Source organism: Ascaphus truei, chromosome 1 (assembly GCF_040206685.1).
Source record: "Ascaphus truei isolate aAscTru1 chromosome 1, aAscTru1.hap1, whole genome shotgun sequence".
Taxonomy (NCBI): Eukaryota; Metazoa; Chordata; class Amphibia; order Anura; family Ascaphidae; genus Ascaphus; species Ascaphus truei.
Genome location: NC_134483.1, coordinates 326,247,475 through 326,267,265, shown reverse-complemented (window position 1 = coordinate 326,267,265; position 19,791 = coordinate 326,247,475). Strand labels below are relative to the sequence as shown.

At 44.6% G+C, this 19,791-nt stretch overlaps 1 protein-coding gene across 8 annotated transcripts in view; it reads right to left on the bottom strand.

The window, feature by feature from the left end:
• Positions 1-5,270: 5,270 nt before the first annotated feature.
• The window catches only part of SLC20A2 (solute carrier family 20 member 2), a 65,344-nt gene continuing 50,823 nt past the window's right edge, over positions 5,271-19,791 (bottom strand). For 6 of the 8 annotated variants that reach the window (XM_075606684.1, XM_075606698.1, XM_075606671.1 and 3 more), the window contains 6 exons: positions 15,356-15,475; positions 13,587-13,787; positions 11,492-12,083; positions 10,782-10,967; positions 9,701-9,785; positions 5,271-7,929 (listed from right to left, as the gene is read on the bottom strand). In XM_075606684.1, the coding sequence (XP_075462799.1) occupies positions 7,765-7,929; positions 9,701-9,785; positions 10,782-10,967; positions 11,492-12,083; positions 13,587-13,787; positions 15,356-15,475 (1,349 nt within the window). In that variant the 3' untranslated portion in view covers positions 5,271-7,764. Of the gene's footprint in view, positions 7,930-9,013; positions 9,099-9,700; positions 9,786-10,781; positions 10,968-11,491; positions 12,084-13,586; positions 13,788-15,355; positions 15,476-19,791 lie in introns of all 8 variants that reach the window. The other 2 variants (XM_075606699.1, XM_075606700.1) reach the window with 2 other exon arrangements.

Below are 19,791 nucleotides of genomic sequence, written 5' to 3'. Positions count from 1 at the left end.
GGGTTTGGAGGGTGTTTTGGTGAGAACTTCCGATTACATCTGGGAGTTGTCTGACCTGAACCCTCTTAGTGCGGAGTTTTGGGCAGATACTTTATTGGGAGTGAATGCTGGGATAGACCCTCCCTTTGAGGTCCTTGCTAGTGAGTGCCCTCCCGCGGATGGTGAGGGCCCTCCCGCGGATGGTGAGGGCCCTACCGCGGATGGTGAGGGCCCTCCCGCGGGTGGTGAGAGCCCTCCCGCGGATGGTGGGGGCCCTCCCGCGGATGGTGAGGGCCCTCCCGCGGTTGGTGAGTGCCCTCCCGCAGATGATGCGAACACCCGTGGCATGCCATTCATCTGTATGGCGCTTGAGGAAACTAGTAGGGCATTGTGTGCTTCTGTGGCCCCCGAGGACTCTCGGGAGACCACTGCCTCTGCCATGTCGCCACCAGCTGCCCCTGAACATCCTGACTCGGGGATGGAGGTGGAGAGCACAGTGGACCCCCTCGTGGAAACACCGAGGAGGGGATCCAATCTAGGGCTGAGAGAGGCGCCCGCAGAGAAGGACGGGGGTCTTGAATTCTCCAGCCAAGAGGAGCCTGGGGAGTTGGGGCTCAGTGGGGAGTCCTCTGGCACCATGGAGTCGGTGGACTCCTCGATCCCCGTTATCCCTGCCCGGGAGATAGTTTCCTGGATGATACCCTCTGTAGACAAGGACATACGAAGGTGCAGTTGGCCCTTGAGAGGTGGAAGGATGCTTCGGTCATTCTCCACTCTCTCAGAGTATATATCAAGGCTAACCACAAGGCCAAACTTTCCGGGACTATCGAACATGTTCGGGTCCTAAAGTTTAACAAAGTGTTGCGAGAGCACGTACGGGCTTCTCGGGGTATAGTACCCTGAGCGCCTATGGGAAGCAAGACTCTTGATTACCAATGGCTTTGAGCATCGGTACGCTAAACGTAAATGGATGTAAGGACGGGTTTCGCAGGTTCCAGGTACTCTCCTTTTTACAAAAGGGAAAGTATTCTGTGAGTTTCCTGCAGGAAACCCATACCAGTCCAGAGGCTGAAGCCAGCTGGCATCTGGAGTGGCGAGGCAAGGTCTTTTTCAGCCACCTCACTTTGACATCTTGTGGGGTGGTGACCCTGTTCTCTGAATCCTTTCAACCTGAGCTGCTGTTTGCCAAAACTGTTGTTCCAGGTCGCCTGTTGCATCTCAGGGTCCGGCACGAGGACTACACGTTTAATTTCCTGAACGTGTATGCTCCTGCCACCGGACCCCTGAGAAGGCAGTTCTTCGTCAGATTGTCTGAATACCTGGAGACAGTCGACGCGGACGAACACGTGGTGCTCGGTCGTGATTTTAACTGCACCCTCGAGGCTCTGAGGGACCGGAATGGTCCGGAGCCACACCCGGGTTCTGCGTCGGCCTTGCGGGAGGTCATCACCCGCTACTCCTTGGTAGACGTCTGGCGAGAACAACATCCTGGGGTTTCCACTGAGTTCACCTATGTTAGGGTGTTTAGAGGTGGATGGATATCCTGGTCCCGGATCGATAGGCTGTACATATCCAGCCACAGCCTGTCGCGAGCTCAGTCCAGTACCATTAGGCTAGCGCCGTTTTCAGACCACAATTGTGTGTCCGTGACGGTGGCGCTAATACCAGCAGCGCCCTCGGCCGCCTATTGGCATTTCAACAATACGTTGTTGGAGGACAAGGGGTTTGCGACGTCGGTCCGAGACTTTTGGATGGCCTGGAGAGGTTGCAGGTCAGACTTTGCCACGTTAGAGCAGTGGTGGGACGTGGGCAAGGTTCATCTGCGCCTCGTTTGTCAAAAACACACTAAAGGTGCCAGCGGGCGGCGCGATGCTGAGATCGAGACCCTTAGGGAAGAGGTGCTCGATCTCGAGAGGCGGCTGTCTGTGGCAGGAGACCAATTCCTGCAGTGTGTGTATGTGGAGAGGAAGTGCGCTCTCCGGGACTTGGAAGATCGGAGAGTTCGGGGGGCGTATGTGCGATCCCGCATCCACTTCCTTCGGGAAGAGGGTCGCGGGTCGCGCCTCTTCTACGCGCTGGAGAAAAAGAGGGGAAACCGTAAACATATCACCTGCTTGCTAGCAGAGGACGGTACCCATCTGACTGACCCGGAGAGCATCCGGGACAGAACCCGGAGGTTTTACGTAGATCTTTTCTCTCCGGAGTCCATCCAGCTGGATGCGTGCAGGATCTTATGGGAGGGGCTTCCAACGATCAGCGAGGGTGGAAGAGAGCGGCTTGAGTTACCTTTGACTCTGGCCGAGCTCTCTGAAGCTCTTAATCTCATGTCCCACGGAAAAGCGCCGGGGCTAGACGGGCTGACTGTGGAGTTTTCCGTTTTTTTTGGGAGATACTGGGACCTGATTTCACAGAGGTCCTGGCCGAAGCCCTGGAGACTGGTGAGATGCCCCCCCCTTTCATGTCGGCAGGCAATACTGTCTCTGCTGCCGAAGACGGGGGATCTCTGCCAGATCTCTAACTGGCGACCGGTCTCACTGTTCAGCACGGATTATAAGATCGTAGCCAAAGCGCTCTCGCTGAGGCTCAAGTCCGTGCTGGCAGAGGTGATTCACCCGGCCAGTCCTATACTGTTCCGGGCCGGAGCATTCATGACAACATTTTTCTGGTCCGGGACCTGCTACACTATGCGCAGAGGACTGGTCTGTCACTCGCCCTCCTGTCCCTAGATCAGGAGAAGGCGTTTGACAGGGTGGATCACCGTTACCTCATGCAGACCCTGCGGGAGTTTGTCTTTGGCTCACAATTTGTGGGCTTTCTCCGGATGCTGTACGCCTCTGCAGAGTGTCTGGTAAAAATTAATTGGTCCCTGACGGCACCTTTTGTGTTTGGTCGGGGAGTACGTCAGGAATGTCCCCTGTCTGGGCAACTATACGCGCTGGACATCGAGCCCTTCCTCTGCCTACTGAGGAGGCTCACCGGGCTGGTGCTGCGGTAGCCCAGCATGTGGGTAGTCCTGTCGGCTTATGCCGATGACGTGCTCCTCGTGGCCCAAGACCTAGATGATCTGGAGCGGGCACAAGCGTGCCAAGAGGTCTACACCGCGGCCTCTTCTGCTCGAATCAACTGGTCCAAGTGCTCCGGCATTTTGGTGGGTCCCTTACAGGTGGACTCTTTGCCCCCCGCGTTTCGTAATATCTCGTGGGGGAGCGATACTCTCAAATATCTGGGAGTCTACCTGTCTGCTGCGGAGGACCCGGCCCCACAAAACTTCAGTGAACTTGAAGAACGAGTCATTGCTCGTCTGGGGTCATGGGTGTATGCTTTCCCTTAGGGGAAGGACCCTGGTGATCAACCAGCTGGTGGCCAGTCAGCTTTGGCACGGGCTGATAGCCATGGGTCCGCCCCCCAAATTTATCAACAAGATCCAGAGGAGATTGATGGATTTTCTCTGGATGGGGAAGCATTGGGTCTCTGTGGGGGTTGCGTGCCTTCCTTTGGAGGGTGGACAGGGAGTGGTGTGTGTCCGCTCCCAGTTACACACTTTCCGCCTCTAGTACCTGCAGAGATACCTATTCGCAGATCCGTCTCCGCAGTGGTGCCAGCTGGCGACCAGTTTTTTTCGCCAGCTGCGCAGTATGAGGTATGACCGGCAACTGTTTATCATCAGGCCCGAGGGTTTAGGAAGAAATCTCTCGGAGCTGCCGGCATACTACCGGGACTTATTAAAGGCCTGGAAACTGGTCTCCGTGACCAGGAATGAACAGGCGGTGGGGGTTGATTTCCTCGCCGAGCCCCTGCTGTATAATCCGGCAGTGGGGGCTCGGATGTTGGATTCACCCACTATTTGCCGCCGGCTAATCCTGGCGCAAGTGACCAGAGTCGGGGATCTCCTGGACTATGAGCGGCGAGACTGGGTAAGCGCAGAGGTGCTTGCGCCCCGTATGGGTATGCTTACTGCCCGTGTCCCTCGTCGTTTGATCCGGGAGATTAAAGATGCAATCCACCCCGACTCACGCACCTTCATCGAGGGGGTATTGCAGACCGGAGAGCCTTGTCAACCTTTCAATCCTAGCTCTCCGGATCTTTGCGTGGAACCCAAACCACGGCAACCCCCTCTGGCTCCTCTTTCCCCCAACCTCAGCAGGTTGGGGGATATGTCCCCGGCATGTTTTCGCGGCATGCCGAGGAAAGTCCTGTATTCTCTGGTGCTCCATATAGTGCACTACCTCGCCCTTGTCACCCGCCCAGATACCATCTGGAGGTGGGTATTTTTTGGGAACGAGGGCGAGAGACATCGGTGGAGAGAGCTCTATTCAGCTTTGGTTCCCCGTCCCGCCGGGGATTTCAGTTGGAGGGTCCTCCACGGTGCACTGAGCACAGGAGAGTTTTTGGCACACTTCACTGACTCCCCCGCCGCCTGTCCCTTCTGTGGCGAGCGGGAGTCCGTATTCCACATTTATTTGAGCTGCGCCAGACTGCAGCCCCTCTTATCCACCTTGAGGAGCCTTCTTCTGCAGTTCTGGCTGGGTTTTTCCCCTCATCATTTTATTTTTGGGTGCCCAGTGTCCCGAGACAATAAGTCTAGGGATCTCCTAGTCAACCTGCTCCTGGCAGTGGCTAAGGTAGCCATTTACAAGACCAGGAAGCAGCGTTTGGAGAGGGGGGTCCCAACGAATATCGTGGCAGTATTCCGGGCGCTGGTGCACTCCCGTATTCGGGCAGAGTTCACGTACGCCGAGTCCGCTGGGACGGTTTCGGAGTTTGCCTCCCAGTGGGCGTTAGGCGGGGTGCTCTGCTCGGTATCCCCCATCATGGGTTCTTTTAAGTTAACCCTTCTTTTTTAAGTGCACTTTTTACAGTGCACTTGTTGGTTCCCTTATATATTTGTTTGACTGGTTTTTCTTTGTTCTACTTGGCAACAAGTAGAATTGCTGTTTAACTGAATTGGCCAGCTTCGCCGGCCAATCAGTATTAAACCAGATCAAAATAGGCTGCTTCCCTCACCTCAACACTATCACCTGCTGCTTCTTCACTTCGTTGATTCATTCAGAAAGCGGAAACCAACACACGACACCAGGAAAAAAGTTTATTTTACTGTGGGAGCTGGCAAACTCAAAATTCGCCACACTTTCATGGCCAATTCGCCACTTGTGGCGATTGGCGACAGGGTTTCCCACCTCGGCCCCAATACAATAAAGTAGCTGTCACAGTGTGTTCCATTTGCATAGAGCAGTGGTCCATCCTAATACGGTTTCTGTTGTACACATCAATAAAATGTATGAGTCATTAAGCATTACTAAATGTCAGTTTATTGTAGCGGGCACAGACTTTACTCTGGATTGCCATCATGGATTTATGCTCATTCAGAAACAGCACTGCTTTACAGCACAATTGGACTCAAAACTAGCCACTGGATCGAACATACAGTAGCTCACATGACAAACAGCACTGAAAATGCCAAGCGAAGACAAAAAAATAGACTTGTGATAACAGGAACCCAGGACTCCATTTTAAACTGGACAGCAACAGACTACATTAAAGCAAAGCAGAGGGCCCCCTTTGTAAGATACAAAGAAAGAGTGATATGAATGTATTCATGTATCTTTTTACATTTGTAGAAATATTTTTACATTCATGCAAGATGGACTGCTACTTGAAACAAGTCTCAAATGTACATAATGTTATCAACTACAACAAATTACCACTGGGAGAATGAATTTGATGACACGTACAGCAGAAGGACCAGAAGGTATCAGATTATAAGACACAGTACTAACAAGTTCCGCGGTTATGTTGATCATTCCAAGTTATCTACAGTAAGCCCTATAAGAATGAAAAGCATAACCCGCGTTCTCTGCGCCTGCACGCAATAACCTGGGTCCCCCTCTGGTCACAATAATAATAATGGCAAAACACTGAAGAATGAACATTTATTTTGCATGGGGAGGAACAATCATTTTCCGTTAGAGAAACACAAAAATGACTGAGCAAGATAAAAAAAGAAAAGCAGTCAAGGAAAAATAAAAACACAAAAACAACATGTACCAAGGCAAGGTTTTATCATGAAAAAATAAAATAAAAATAGCAGCATTTCAACATTAACATCAGGTGCTCAAGATCAACCGCAAAATGGAAGACAGCCCAATAGAAGATAACATGATGGCAGCATTATTATGAGTCAAAATTTATGACCATTGTTCTTCTTAGTCCCACTTACACATTGGAGCATTTGCTCTTAGCCAACCTTACCAGGTTGTTAAATCAGTGCTACACAATGCAGGGGTCTCACTCATCTGCCACCTGACATTTGAATCCAACATTGGTTGCATTTCTCAATATGTCTTGGATTCTCTTTTGGGCATCTGAATGCTTCCTTATAATCAGCAATGCTAGATCTTTTCCGGATTATATCAGCTTGCATGATTCTTGGTTATTTTATTCTGCCTTGGCAGGGTGGTCACTACTGGTTTACCGTCCTGTTTGTCAAAAATCGTTATAAATCTTTCGACTAAAAATAATAATAAAAAAGAAAAATACTGTATCTTTTGCCTAAAAAATAAATAAAACGACTTTAGAATATTTCAACCAATCAAAAATGGATTCTTCTTTTGAGTCAATTTATTTTTCGCCTGTATCTAGGTGATGCTAGCCGGGGATAATAAACACGGAAGCAACTTTTTGTTTCTATTCCCATAATGTTACTGTGTTATGCCTTTCTCACTTCGGAAACGAAACTTCAAGTGCTTAGAATAAGGGATGTCTCAATGCTTAAATATGTTATAACTACAGTACTTCTCCCTCTCTCACCCCAAATAAATAAAGGGTACTGCTGCTGGAGCTGTCCAGTGATTACATAAAGTAACTTATTTTGAACCTGTGAGAAAGCAGTAGGTGCCAAGTCAAAACAAAACCTAAACTTCTCAATTGCAGTAAGTGGGCACAGTTTTATGTGCATTAGGATTTATAAATGCTGTTCCACACATTCATCGTGCTTCATTACAGCGTAGTGTGATTGGCCGAGCAGGCTTCCGACTGGTGGCAGACTAGTGAAGTTCTCTTTGACACACAGGTATGGGCAACGTTTCTGCTGACAAATTAAATACTGGCAAGCAAACCCCACACCGTCTTTGGTACTTTCTATACTTTCTTATCCAAAATGTTGAAGGGAAATGCACCAATAAAAATATGCTTGTACATATTTACAAATAGAAAGTACACTATAATACATACAAATCTAGTTATAGGATGTGAACTCTTTAATGAAAGCAACTTTTTTTTGTTTGTTCCAGTATTATATTTAGTAGCATATATACCACTACAGACCTAAGTATATCTTTACAAAATTTTATGAAGTATACCTTCTGTACCTCGCTTATCTCTTACAGTATATCAAGTAGGCATCTTCTAATCCATACCTTTTTTTTTTTTAAGATTTAAAAAAAAACAAAAAAACAAAAAAAAAAACACAAAAATAATACAATATGTACAGCTTTTATCTAGATATAAAAATCTATGCAATTACTCCCATCCCAAATTATGACACTGGTAGTGTTAACTACTAAACGCATATATATTTCTTTAAATATAAGTAATGAGCCACGTGTCACCAATTCAACATACATTATGTACAGCAGATATAGTAGTTACATCAAGAAGGTGATGCTTTGATAAGTAGAAGGGCTTTGTCATTAGGCAGGCAGCTTGAAATTTTGCTCTAGCATAGGGAGGTTTTCCAGTATGCAGTAAGATTGAGGGCTTTTGCTTTAGTAGGCAGCGGTTGCATGGTCAGACGTATGGAAGAATGCCGTACTGGAAGAGGGCCATGACTGCTGCACTGAACAATCCGGCTACAGGGACAGTCACAAACCAGGCCAGAAAGATGTTGCGGAACAAACGCCAGTCGACCGCTTTACGTGAGCGTATCCAGCCCACCGCCACCACAGATCCGACCTTTTGGGGGTAAATAGGAGGGGGGGGGGATAGAGAGAGAAAACATGAGAAATCGAACATGAGAAAAACATGCACAAGACGAGGGAAAGGGATGAATGGGAAAAATCAGCTGATAGCTCAAGCACCATAAAAACAACGATGCAACATAACTAAATATTTTGCTGCTGTTCGTTATATTTGGGGTTTTTTTTATGCAGGAGCTACAGGTATTAGCCAATTGTGGTATTGTTAAAATACCATGGGATATGTTGGTGAGAATCACTTCTATAAAAATGAAATGTAAACAATGCACAAATGATTAAAGTGTCGAAAAAAAAACTGGGTGTAGTAGTATTTACTACCGTTAATAATCTAAGCTACATAAACGATATTATAGAATGATATATTATATTAAACACATTTAACAACTTTGTATTAGTTATTAGTCATAGCAAATAAGATAAGCAGTTATACAATTAAAGCATGTTAGAAGTCATTTGTTGGCATCAATAGCTTGCTGTAAACTAATGATGTGTGTGCATTTTGCCTTCAAATACATCCGTTTTCCAGGTTTAAAACTAGCCATATTTAGTGACATGCAAAAATAAGATTGGGAAATGTATATACATGTGGCATTATATTTGTAGCATACATCAACACCAGTGTGTTCAAAGGCCGTTCTTTTTCTACAGATAATAAACAAAATCCTGCTCTCCAAACCCTTATTCTTTTCCTCATCACGAGTCATATAATGCACTTGGGCATAGCAAAAATGTCAGAAAGCAGCTACAGTTAGGAATGTAACATGGCAAAGGAAAATAAACCCACCATAGAGATGTAACCAACGTTGATATTCCCGCTAGCACATTGCCAAGACAAACATAATGCATCAGCGGGAGAAGCAGCTATATTGTTTTGAATTAGCTGCGAGTGAATTTTGCTTTTAAATACCCACTTACGTTTTTCTTTTAAAGCAATACTTTAAAAGAAGCATGTGTAAATATATTGAAGGCAACTGCAATAAATCAGCATGTTGTATCATTTAAGACTGCTGCACATGTAATTTAATTGGTCTGCATTACCACTGCAAAGCAAACTCCAATACCTTGCAATGAGTGGAGCTTATGGGTATGCCCACATTAGAGGCTACTAGTACAGTTAGCGCACACATTACTTCAATGCAAAATCCACTGTGAAAAAACAACAATAAAAAAAACAAAAAGAGAAAGTTTGAAGGGTGAAAGGTATACAAAGAAAACTATATGCCATGCATGCATGCATCAGTGGAAGCAAATGGTGGATGATGGGACAGTTTGCAGCCTTGCAGGTCAAACTGCTTCAGATCACTTTAGTGGCATGACCAGAGCTAAACCAGGGACAGGCACCGCAGAGAAATTTGTTTTTTAAGGGCCAACACAAAACTGCCCTTATTGGCATTACAATCAACCCCATTATATATACATTAGATCCAGATAATTGTGTGGCCTCCCATAAATCAGGACCTACATCGAAATAAGGGTCATGATTTTGCACCTTTCTTTTACGACGTTGAGCCACACGAGTCTCATATCTGCACATGCTACCTTGTGCTGGGTGGGATCCTTTGGGGGTTTTTTTGTGCCCTCTGAGAAAATATAGACCTTTGTTAGAGTAATGTGAACCCTGACAGCAGATCCAGCGTGTGCAAGCTCTCGGTTAGGTGCTCTCATGCCACTAGGAACTGATCTGAATCACAGAAAAGGAAATTAATAGTCCAGGCTACCCCAGCTGCAGTTTCATGGCAAAGGCATACCTTGCAGTGTGTGGTACTGATAGGGAGTCCAATATTGGAAGCTACCACAACTGTGAACGCTGAAGCCAACTCAATAGTGAATCCACTGCAGGGAGCATAAGAAAAAACTTTACAGTCACATTTTTTTGCATCAGTGTCACACTGCTCAGCAGTGTGCCAAATTCTTACCGGAAACTCCTTTTAAAGTCTGCTTCTCTGACCGATATAGCCATCGTATCCTTAACTGCTTCACAAAATAAGCTTTAAAACATGCATGGTAAATATCCGCATGGACAAATGCCCCGGGGAACTTTGCTGGAGCAACCTCTGTACTATTTTCAGAATACTCAGGCCAAAGAGATAACAGTACTGTAAATGTAGTCGCAAAACAACGCAATGTGCCGTAATTTGAAACCTAATTTAGAGGAAGAAAATACAGGACTCATATAAAACCTTAAATTGGGTACACTGGGTGCAAACAGTATGCTAAACCGCACCATTAAGGAGCAGAGCTAGGCTGCGTTTTTATATGAATTACAGCATGAACATGCTTTAGTGCAATTTTCTTCAGATTTTTATAAAATATAAAACAATATAAGAATCCCCTGCTACATAATGCATATGCATTGCATTGGTACACAGCAGAAAAGGATGCCCCCTCCTTGCCTCTTCTCAATTTAAGGCCATGCACACTTTGGCCATAGATGGGTCAAATACCAGTTCCTAGCTATCATAACACCTTATTCAGTATATTGTAAAGCCGTTTCTCCATGGTAGAGGAGACAGAGTTAGTCCTGTTCACTTCAATGGAACTCGAGAAGGCTTTTCTGCCATGGACTAGCACAGGAGTGGTCAACAACAGTCAACAACTGATCCACCTGTGCTGAAGTAGGGATATCCTTAAAACCTGACCTGTTGGTGGCCCTTGAGGACTGGAGTTGGCCACTCCTGGACTAGCAGCTTCACAGAATGCGGAAAAGGACCATAGAAAGAATTTTTCTCCGTGTGATTAAGATCCAGAGAACTGGGATAGAGATTTGAATGACTCCTTTTCTAGCATTCTAACAATGCAGTGTTGCTCTAATCAGCACAGTTTGTTTACCTGGATGGTGTGATTGGGGTGAGGTCTTTGCCCATCGTCTGGATTACCCGTCGACCCCACACCCAGAGCCCAGCGCAGATGCCAACTCCTCCATACAACAGCAACCACACAGGGGTTGAGGCGTCTTGCATTACCCCACCTTGCTGGTAAATCAGCCAGAGAGCAACCAGCGGGCCAATGGCATTGCTGTGGGATAAAACAAAATTGTTTTTGATTTCAAAATTAGCATGGAGCCTATGTGCCACTTCCAACCATTTTTGTGTGCCTCATTCTATTTGTGTGCCCCTCTTAATAAATCTTTAATTTTTGTAAAAATAAATGCAGATGAAGTCCTCTATGAAAGCCTTTTTGTAATGATGCACAATGCACTAAATAACTTCTACTAAACAAATGTATTATGCCAAATAACAATTTGAGCTCCCTTTATTTGCAGCAATAAACATTCAGCAAGACCTCTTTTTCAATGAAATATTAACAATTTATCAGGAGCTATGTACCATAAATCAAAACAGTTCCTGTTTCAGTAAATGCCAAGGGATGTCTAATCTTTTCAAGCGAATCTTCAGCACTGCTTATGAGTCATTTAATTCCTTAGAGAGATGCACCAAGTAAATGGTTTTCTATGACATTCCTGGCAGGGACCCTCAGCTATGCAATCTATATTACGCGTCATCTCGATGCAGCGATGAAAATATGTGGATATTCCTTACCTAACATCGTTCCCACCATGAGCAAAGGATCCGAAGCAGGCAGTCAAAATCTGAAGGAAGTGGAAGAGGAGGTGAACTTGGGACTGGTCCTTCTCCTCTTTGTCTTCTTCCAATAAATCGTCTTGAGGTGGATTTGGGTCAGCCAGCTCCGTGGCTAGCTTCATCTCTACACCGCCTTCCTCTGCTTCAATCTCTGCTTCGGCGACCGCGTTGCAGTAGCTGGAGTAGCTGTCGTAGCGTATGCGTTTTTTTGAGTAAGACACAGTGTCCCCAACCAGCTTCTCACTGTCCTCTGGCGTGGCTGGCTCTGCCGCTTTGAATGTAGAGTGTACCGGCATGCCGCAAATGGCAGCAGTGTAACATGTGTAGCTGTTGTTGCGCCTCAGTACCCTGTAGTTGTTATCATGTGAGGAGCGGTCATCAGGCACCCTGTCGAGATGTATTTTGTGCAGCAAGTCCTTGTAGAGACCAGAGTCCTTGTGCACCGTGTGATATACGTGAACATCGCTTTTCATGCTGTGCCCGTCAAAATTAAATGTACCATTGGAAACTGGAGATCTAATAGAGCCATTTGTCATAGATGCAGCTCTTCCTAGTAACAAACAAAGGGAGAGAAAATGCTGAAATAAAGAAAGCTCGGTTTACCTTCAGCTTTGAAAGTAACCTTAGGAACCCATGCATCAAGTTCTGGTAAGGGTTACCGCACCAGTTATGGCGTAAACTCCCATTCTAGTCAGTGCGATAACCTGTCGCAGCTCTTGATGAATGTGCCCCTTAGTGGCTTATGTATGAAGGCGAAAGTGATGCTTTTCTGGGGTAACAAATCTGCACCATACTGTATGCGTCAAATTAAAAAATCCTCTTTTTATTTTAGACATCAACAGCAATGTTTGCTACGGATTGTCTCCGCTTTTGCCTCAATGCATAGACCCCTAGGTGCATATGATGTGAAGAGCAGTAAAATAACATTGAAGGTCACTATGCTGGTACAGGCAGCAAAGTGCAATGCTCTCCTTGCTAATCCAACAGCTGCAGGTTAAAAGATGGCAAAGCCAGAGTAATGCGAAGCAGGTACAGTATATGCTGCGCAATTCTACCAGGGAAAAATTATTGGTCACAAATTGCAGTTTTAACTTATTCGAGAAGCAGCCAAGAACAAATGAGTGAAAAACACATTCTCAATATGGAAAACAAAAATGCTGGTAATTTTAAACACCTCTCTCAAATGTATCACAAAATGTTCAGAAATGCACACATTGGTCACCAATAAAAAAAAAATATCTTGCTACTAAAAAGCCATCACTGTGATTTTCACCAAGTCTGTCAAAAAAACTGCAATGTCATTTGTGAGACAAAAGTTATTGCTAAAAAATGATAGTTTTAGTGAAATGAAATAGAAGGTCAACCAATAACATACATTACAAAAATATACATATACAGTTTGAATATGCCAACACACAACTCATGCACCAGGAGGTTTTGGCTGGCTACTCTTATCCCAGTTTCCATGCATTCCATGCAGTTTCCTGGTTCTAGAGCCTCCACCTTGTGAACATTTCCACAAATTACGTAGTGTGCCCAGTAATACAAAAGCTACCTCTCCCCCCTTATTGCTTTATTCATTTTCATTGTCATATTCAGAGACTCTAAAAAGCACCATAAACGTACAAGATGAAACAAACATAGCACAGGTTGTTTTACCCATTTTACAAGCACAGATCTTGCACACGAATCAAATACACATACAGTAGATGAAAAGGTACCTCGTTTTGAACAGCTGTTTACTTCATTAAAAAAAATGAAGATGGGGGACTTCTTTAAATGTTAAGTGATAGCAAAGATAGCATTTATGCATTTTACTCTTTATGCATCAATAGAAAATGCCATTAGATCTTTTCATAAATGTAAATAACATAAGAACCTGAAATGCCATAGCCTTAAGTAACCTATGGCAGAAAAAAAGCTACCCAAAGAAGAGCAACAACTGTGCTTTTTACCGCCCCTAATTCAAATGCTACTAACAGCTGGTAATGAGATCAAAGTTACCAAGAACAGTATATATAATTTTTTTTTTTTTTTTTTTAAATCACCTTACCGTATGGTACCCTGGTGTTTCCATTTGTTACCACATCAGACCCAATAGCAGCTTCAGTGGAGGAACTGGTGAGAGGCACCACACTTTCATCATTTCCCTTTGCACCGGGCAGCTCTTTGAAGACAGGAGTCTCTTCGTCTTGGATTTTATCAAGGCTTTCCTGCGATATCCGTGACAATGCTGCTTCTTTCTTTAATCTACCTGTACAAACATCAGAACACAGAACTAAATACTCCAGCCCGAATCCTTTAAATTCACAGAACAATTTATACATGGCTTAGATGCCAAAAATATACTGTCATTGTCTATAATTAATCAATGAAAAAAATAAGAATGAAATCACAATGTAGGATATATTATATCATATTACAAAGGTGGAGAAAAAGAAGGTTGTATTGAACATGCAGTTGAGCATACACTCTTAGCTCTATTATACCGTGCAAAAATATCTGAGATCTGTTTTTCACAGCTTTCCCAGAACACAGTGCCAGGAATACTTAGCTCGTTTAACAAAAACAAGGACCCTTTATCATGAGAATAGTTCTGTGCACAACCAAGGCCAAGACTTAACAAATAATTTGCATAATCTGGGGTTCTGGGGATTCAATTCAACAAAATGGAATACTGAAGTAATACTAATCGAGGAAGACATACTGTAGTCGCAGATTCAAATATTTTAACATCATGTTGAGAATACCATTTATGGATGGTAGATATTAAATAAAGAAAATAAATGAGACACTCACATCTTTTTTTCTTCCTTTAAAACAGCATCTTATACCTTTTTTTAAATTATTATTATTATTTATCCCCCCTACATTTTCTAAACTGGGAAGAGTCTCAGACTTCTGTTTAACTTCTGGTTGGCTCTGTGCTCCCAGCATGTCCAGGAGGATAATACTGCTACTGGCAACTCCACTGCCAGAGAGCCACTCCATAAAAGATTGTCACTATGACACACAATGTTCTAATTATCAATTGAAGAAAATAGCTGTGGAACAGGGGTTTGTCCGGAGGTAAGACTGGGGAAGTTTGCACCCTGGGAAATCCACTTTTTTTGTTGTTGCAGGGGTGGGGGGCGGGGGAGGGCATATTGCTGCTTGATATTTAGAAATGTATGCTATGGTTATTTTGGGGCCTGAACGTCAAAAAGCACAGTAGCAAAAAAAGAATTAAAAACAGTGGCCATTTTTGACTATACATACAAAATTATCTTTTTTTACATCAGTGCAATGTACTGCTAATGCTGTATTGCCTTACAATCACTAAAGTATATTTTCCCCAAGTTAGGTACCCTGCCAAAGCTCCTATCTAGCTCCCAACATGAGCTGTAGGCATCAGTAATAATTATTGTGTTTTATCACACTTATTGTTTAGGGTACAACTTTGCAAATCTATGAAGCATTTCTTACATATTGTAGTTGAATGACCTGCACCTTTAAAAATTGCAGAACCAAAAGAGAAAACGATGTACCGAAACAGATAAATAAACCTGTCTCTGGAGTTTCACCTTAAAGGAAAAGAAGGGTCAACCGCTCAAGACAAACGGATCCAAAATGAAGAGAAAAAAAAAAAAAAACCCCGTCTAGAGAGCCTGTTTCAGCCCTTTGTAATTTCAGCAAACTACTTAATAAGCACATCAGGAGTGGGATTCATTGTGCATGCTCAATTCTAGGGTGTGATGTTGAGTGGAATGTCGGCGTTGTACAGAAACAATATTATTTTTATTACAATGACATAAATTGCTAGGAAAAAAATACAAAACATACTTGCTATTTTCTTTCTCATCCATGGGCATACACAAAACCACACTACTAATGCAAAAAGAACGGCGACGCCTAATGATATGAGAGCAGTAGCCCACACAGGAAAGTGTTCAAGTCCAAGTACTGTGAAGATAAAGAGGGGAAAGAGGAATTATTACTGAACACGGTCCCGCTTACTGGAAGAACAAAAAATATTTTTTTAGCCTTTGGATAAGCACGCCTTCTGAGTATTACATTTACCATAAAAACGAGAACGTCAACATTTGTGTAGGCAGCTAAACGTTACATTCGCACACAAGATGTGAAATCTCAACAGGTTATTTTGACTGTACTTGTATTTAAACTATCACTACTGTACTACCAGGTATAAAATAATAACACCTATAAGGACACCAAATTTCAATGTGCGCTGGTCTAACTTGCAACATTTACTCAGCAGACACCTCTAACATGGACTAACTCGCAACATTTACTCTGCAGAGACCTCTAACATGGACTAACTCGCAACATTTACTCTGCAGGGACCTCTAACAAGGACTAACTGGCAACATTTACTCTGCAGGTACCTCTAACATGGACTAACTGGCAACATTTACTCTGCAGGCACCTCTAACACGGACTAACTGGCAACATTTACTCTGCAGGCACCTCTAACACGGACTAACTGGCAACATTTACTCTGCAGGCACCTCTAACACTGACTAACTCACAACATTTACTCTGCAGGCACCTCTAACACGGACTAACTCACAACATTTACTCTGCAGGCACCTCTAACAAGGACTAACTCGCAACATTTACTCTGCAGGCACCTCTAACACGGACTAACTCGCAACATTTACTCTGCAGGCACCTCTAACACGGACTAACTCGCAACATTTACTCTGCAGGTACCTCTAACATGGTCTAACTTGCAACGTTTACTCAGCAGACACCTCTAACATGGTCTAACTTGCAACGTTTACTCAGCAGACACCTCTAACATGGACTAACTCGCAACATTTACTCTGCAGGTACCTCTAACATGGACTAACTCGCAACATTTACTCTGCAGGTACCTCTAACATGGACTAACTCGCAACATTTACTCTGCAGGTACCTCTAACATGGACTAACTCGCAACATTTACTCTGCAGATACCTCTAACATGGACTAACTCGCAACATTTACTCTGCAGGCACCTCTAACACGGACTAACTCGCAACATTTACTCTGCAGGGACCTCTAACACGGACTAACTGGCAACATTTACTCTGCAGGTACCTCTAACATGGACTAACTGGCAACATTTACTCTGCAGGCACCTCTAACACTGACTAACTGGCAACATTTACTCTGCAGGTACCTCTAACATGGACTAACTCGCAACATTTACTCTGCAGGGACCTCTAACACGGACTAACTGGCAACATTTACTCTGCAGGTACCTCTAACATGGACTAACTGGCAACATTTACTCTGCAGGCACCTCTAACACTGACTAACTGGCAACATTTACTCTGCAGGCACCTCTAACACGGACTAACTCGCAACATTTACTCAGCAGGTACCTCTAACATGGACTAACTCGCAACATTTACTCTGCAGGCACCTCTAACACGGACTAACTGGCAACATTTACTCTGCAGGCACCTCTAACACGGACTAACTGGCAACATTTACTCTGCAGGCACCTCTAACACGGACTAACTCGCAACGTTTACTCTGCAGGCACCTCTAACACGGACTAACTGGCAACATTTACTCTGCAGGCACCTCTAACACGGACTAACTGGCAACATTTACTCTGCAGGCACCTCTAACACGGACTAACTCACAACATTTACTCTGCAGGCACCTCTAACACGGACTAACTGGCAACATTTACTCTGCAGGCACCTCTAACACGGACTAACTCGCAACATTTACTCTGCAGAGACCTCTAACACGGACTAACTCGCAACATTTACTCTGCAGGCACCTCTAACATTGACTAACTCAAAACATTTACTCTGCAGGCACCTCTAACACGGACTAACTGGCAACATTTACTCTGCAGGCACCTCTAACACTGACTAACTCACAACATTTACTCTGCAGGCACCTCTAACACGGACTAACTCACAACATTTACTCTGCAGGCACCTCTAACAAGGACTAACTCGCAACATTTACTCTGCAGGCACCTCTAACACGGACTAACTCGCAACATTTACTCTGCAGGCACCTCTAACACGGACTAACTCGCAACATTTACTCTGCAGGTACCTCTAACATGGTCTAACTTGCAACGTTTACTCAGCAGACACCTCTAACATGGTCTAACTTGCAACGTTTACTCAGCAGACACCTCTAACATGGACTAACTCGCAACATTTACTCTGCAGGTACCTCTAACATGGACTAACTCGCAACATTTACTCTGCAGGTACCTCTAACATGGACTAACTCGCAACATTTACTCTGCAGGTACCTCTAACATGGACTAACTCGCAACATTTACTCTGCAGATACCTCTAACATGGACTAACTCGCAACATTTACTCTGCAGGCACCTCTAACACGGACTAACTCGCAACATTTACTCTGCAGGGACCTCTAACACGGACTAACTGGCAACATTTACTCTGCAGGTACCTCTAACATGGACTAACTGGCAACATTTACTCTGCAGGCACCTCTAACACTGACTAACTGGCAACATTTACTCTGCAGGTACCTCTAACATGGACTAACTCGCAACATTTACTCTGCAGGGACCTCTAACACGGACTAACTGGCAACATTTACTCTGCAGGTACCTCTAACACTGACTAACTGGCAACATTTACTCTGCAGGCACCTCTAACACGGACTAACTCGCAACATTTACTCAGCAGGTACCTCTAACATGGACTAACTCGCAACATTTACTCTGCAGGCACCTCTAACACGGACTAACTGGCAACATTTACTCTGCAGGTACCTCTAACACGGACTAACTGGCAACATTTACTCTGCAGGCACCTCTAACACGGACTAACTGGCAACATTTACTCTGCAGGTACCTCTAACATGGACTAACTGCAATATTTACTCTGCAGGGACCTCTAACAAGGATTAACTCGCAACGTTTACTCAGCAGGCACCTCTAACAAGGACTAATTCGCAACATCTACTCAGCAGGCACCTCTAACACGGACTAACTCGCAACATTTACTCTGCAGGGACCTCTAACATGGACTAACTCACAACATTTACTCTGCAGGTACCTCTAACAAGGACTAACTGGCAACATTTACTCTGCAGGGACCTCTAACACGGACTAACTGGCAACATTTACTCTGCAGATACCTCTATCACGGACTAACTGGCAACATTTACTCTGCAGGTACCTCTAACAAGGACTAACTGGCAACATTTACTCTGCAGGTACCTCTAACATGGACTAACTCGCAACATTTACTCTGCAGGTACCTCTAACATGGACTAACTGGCAACATTTACTCTGCAGGCACCTCTAACACGGACTAACTAGCAACATTTACTCTGCAGGCACCTCTAACACAGACTAACTGGCAACATTTACTCTGCAGATACCTCTAACATGGACTAACTGGCAACATTTACTCTGCAGGGACCTCTAACACGGACTAACTGGCAACATTTACTCTGCAGGCACCTCTAACACGGACTAACTCGCAACATTCACTCTGCAGGGACCTCTAACACAGACTAACTGGCAACATTTACTCTGCAGGTACCTCTAACAAGGACTAACTCGCAACATTTACTCTGCAGGTACCTCTAACACGGACTAACTGGCAACATTTACTCTGCAGATACCTCTAACACGGACTAACTGGCAACATTTACTCTGCAGGGACCTCTAACACGGACTAACTGGCAACATTTACTCTGCAGGGACCTCTAACACGGACTAACTGGCAACATTTACTCTGCAGGTACCTCTAACATGGACTAACTGGCAACATTTACTCTGCAGGGACCTCTAACATGGACTAACTGCAATATTTACTCTGCAGGCACCTCTAACAAGGATTAACTCGCAACGTTTACTCAGCAGGCACCTCTAACAAGGACTAATTCGCAACATCTACTCAGCAGGCACCTCTAACACGGACTAACTCGCAACATTTACTCTGCAGGGACCTCTAACATGGACTAATTCACAACATTTACTCTGCAGGTACCTCTAACAAGGACTAACTGGCAACATTTACTCTGCAGGGACCTCTAACATGGACTAACTGGCAACATTTACTCTGCAGGTACCTCTAACATGGACTAACTGGCAACATTTACTCTGCAGGCAAATCTAACACGGACTAACTGGCAACATTTACTCTGCAGATACCTCTAACACGGACTAACTGGCAACATTTACTCTGCAGGTACCTCTAACAAGGACTAACTGGCAACATTTACTCTGCAGGTACCTCTAACATGGACTAACTCGC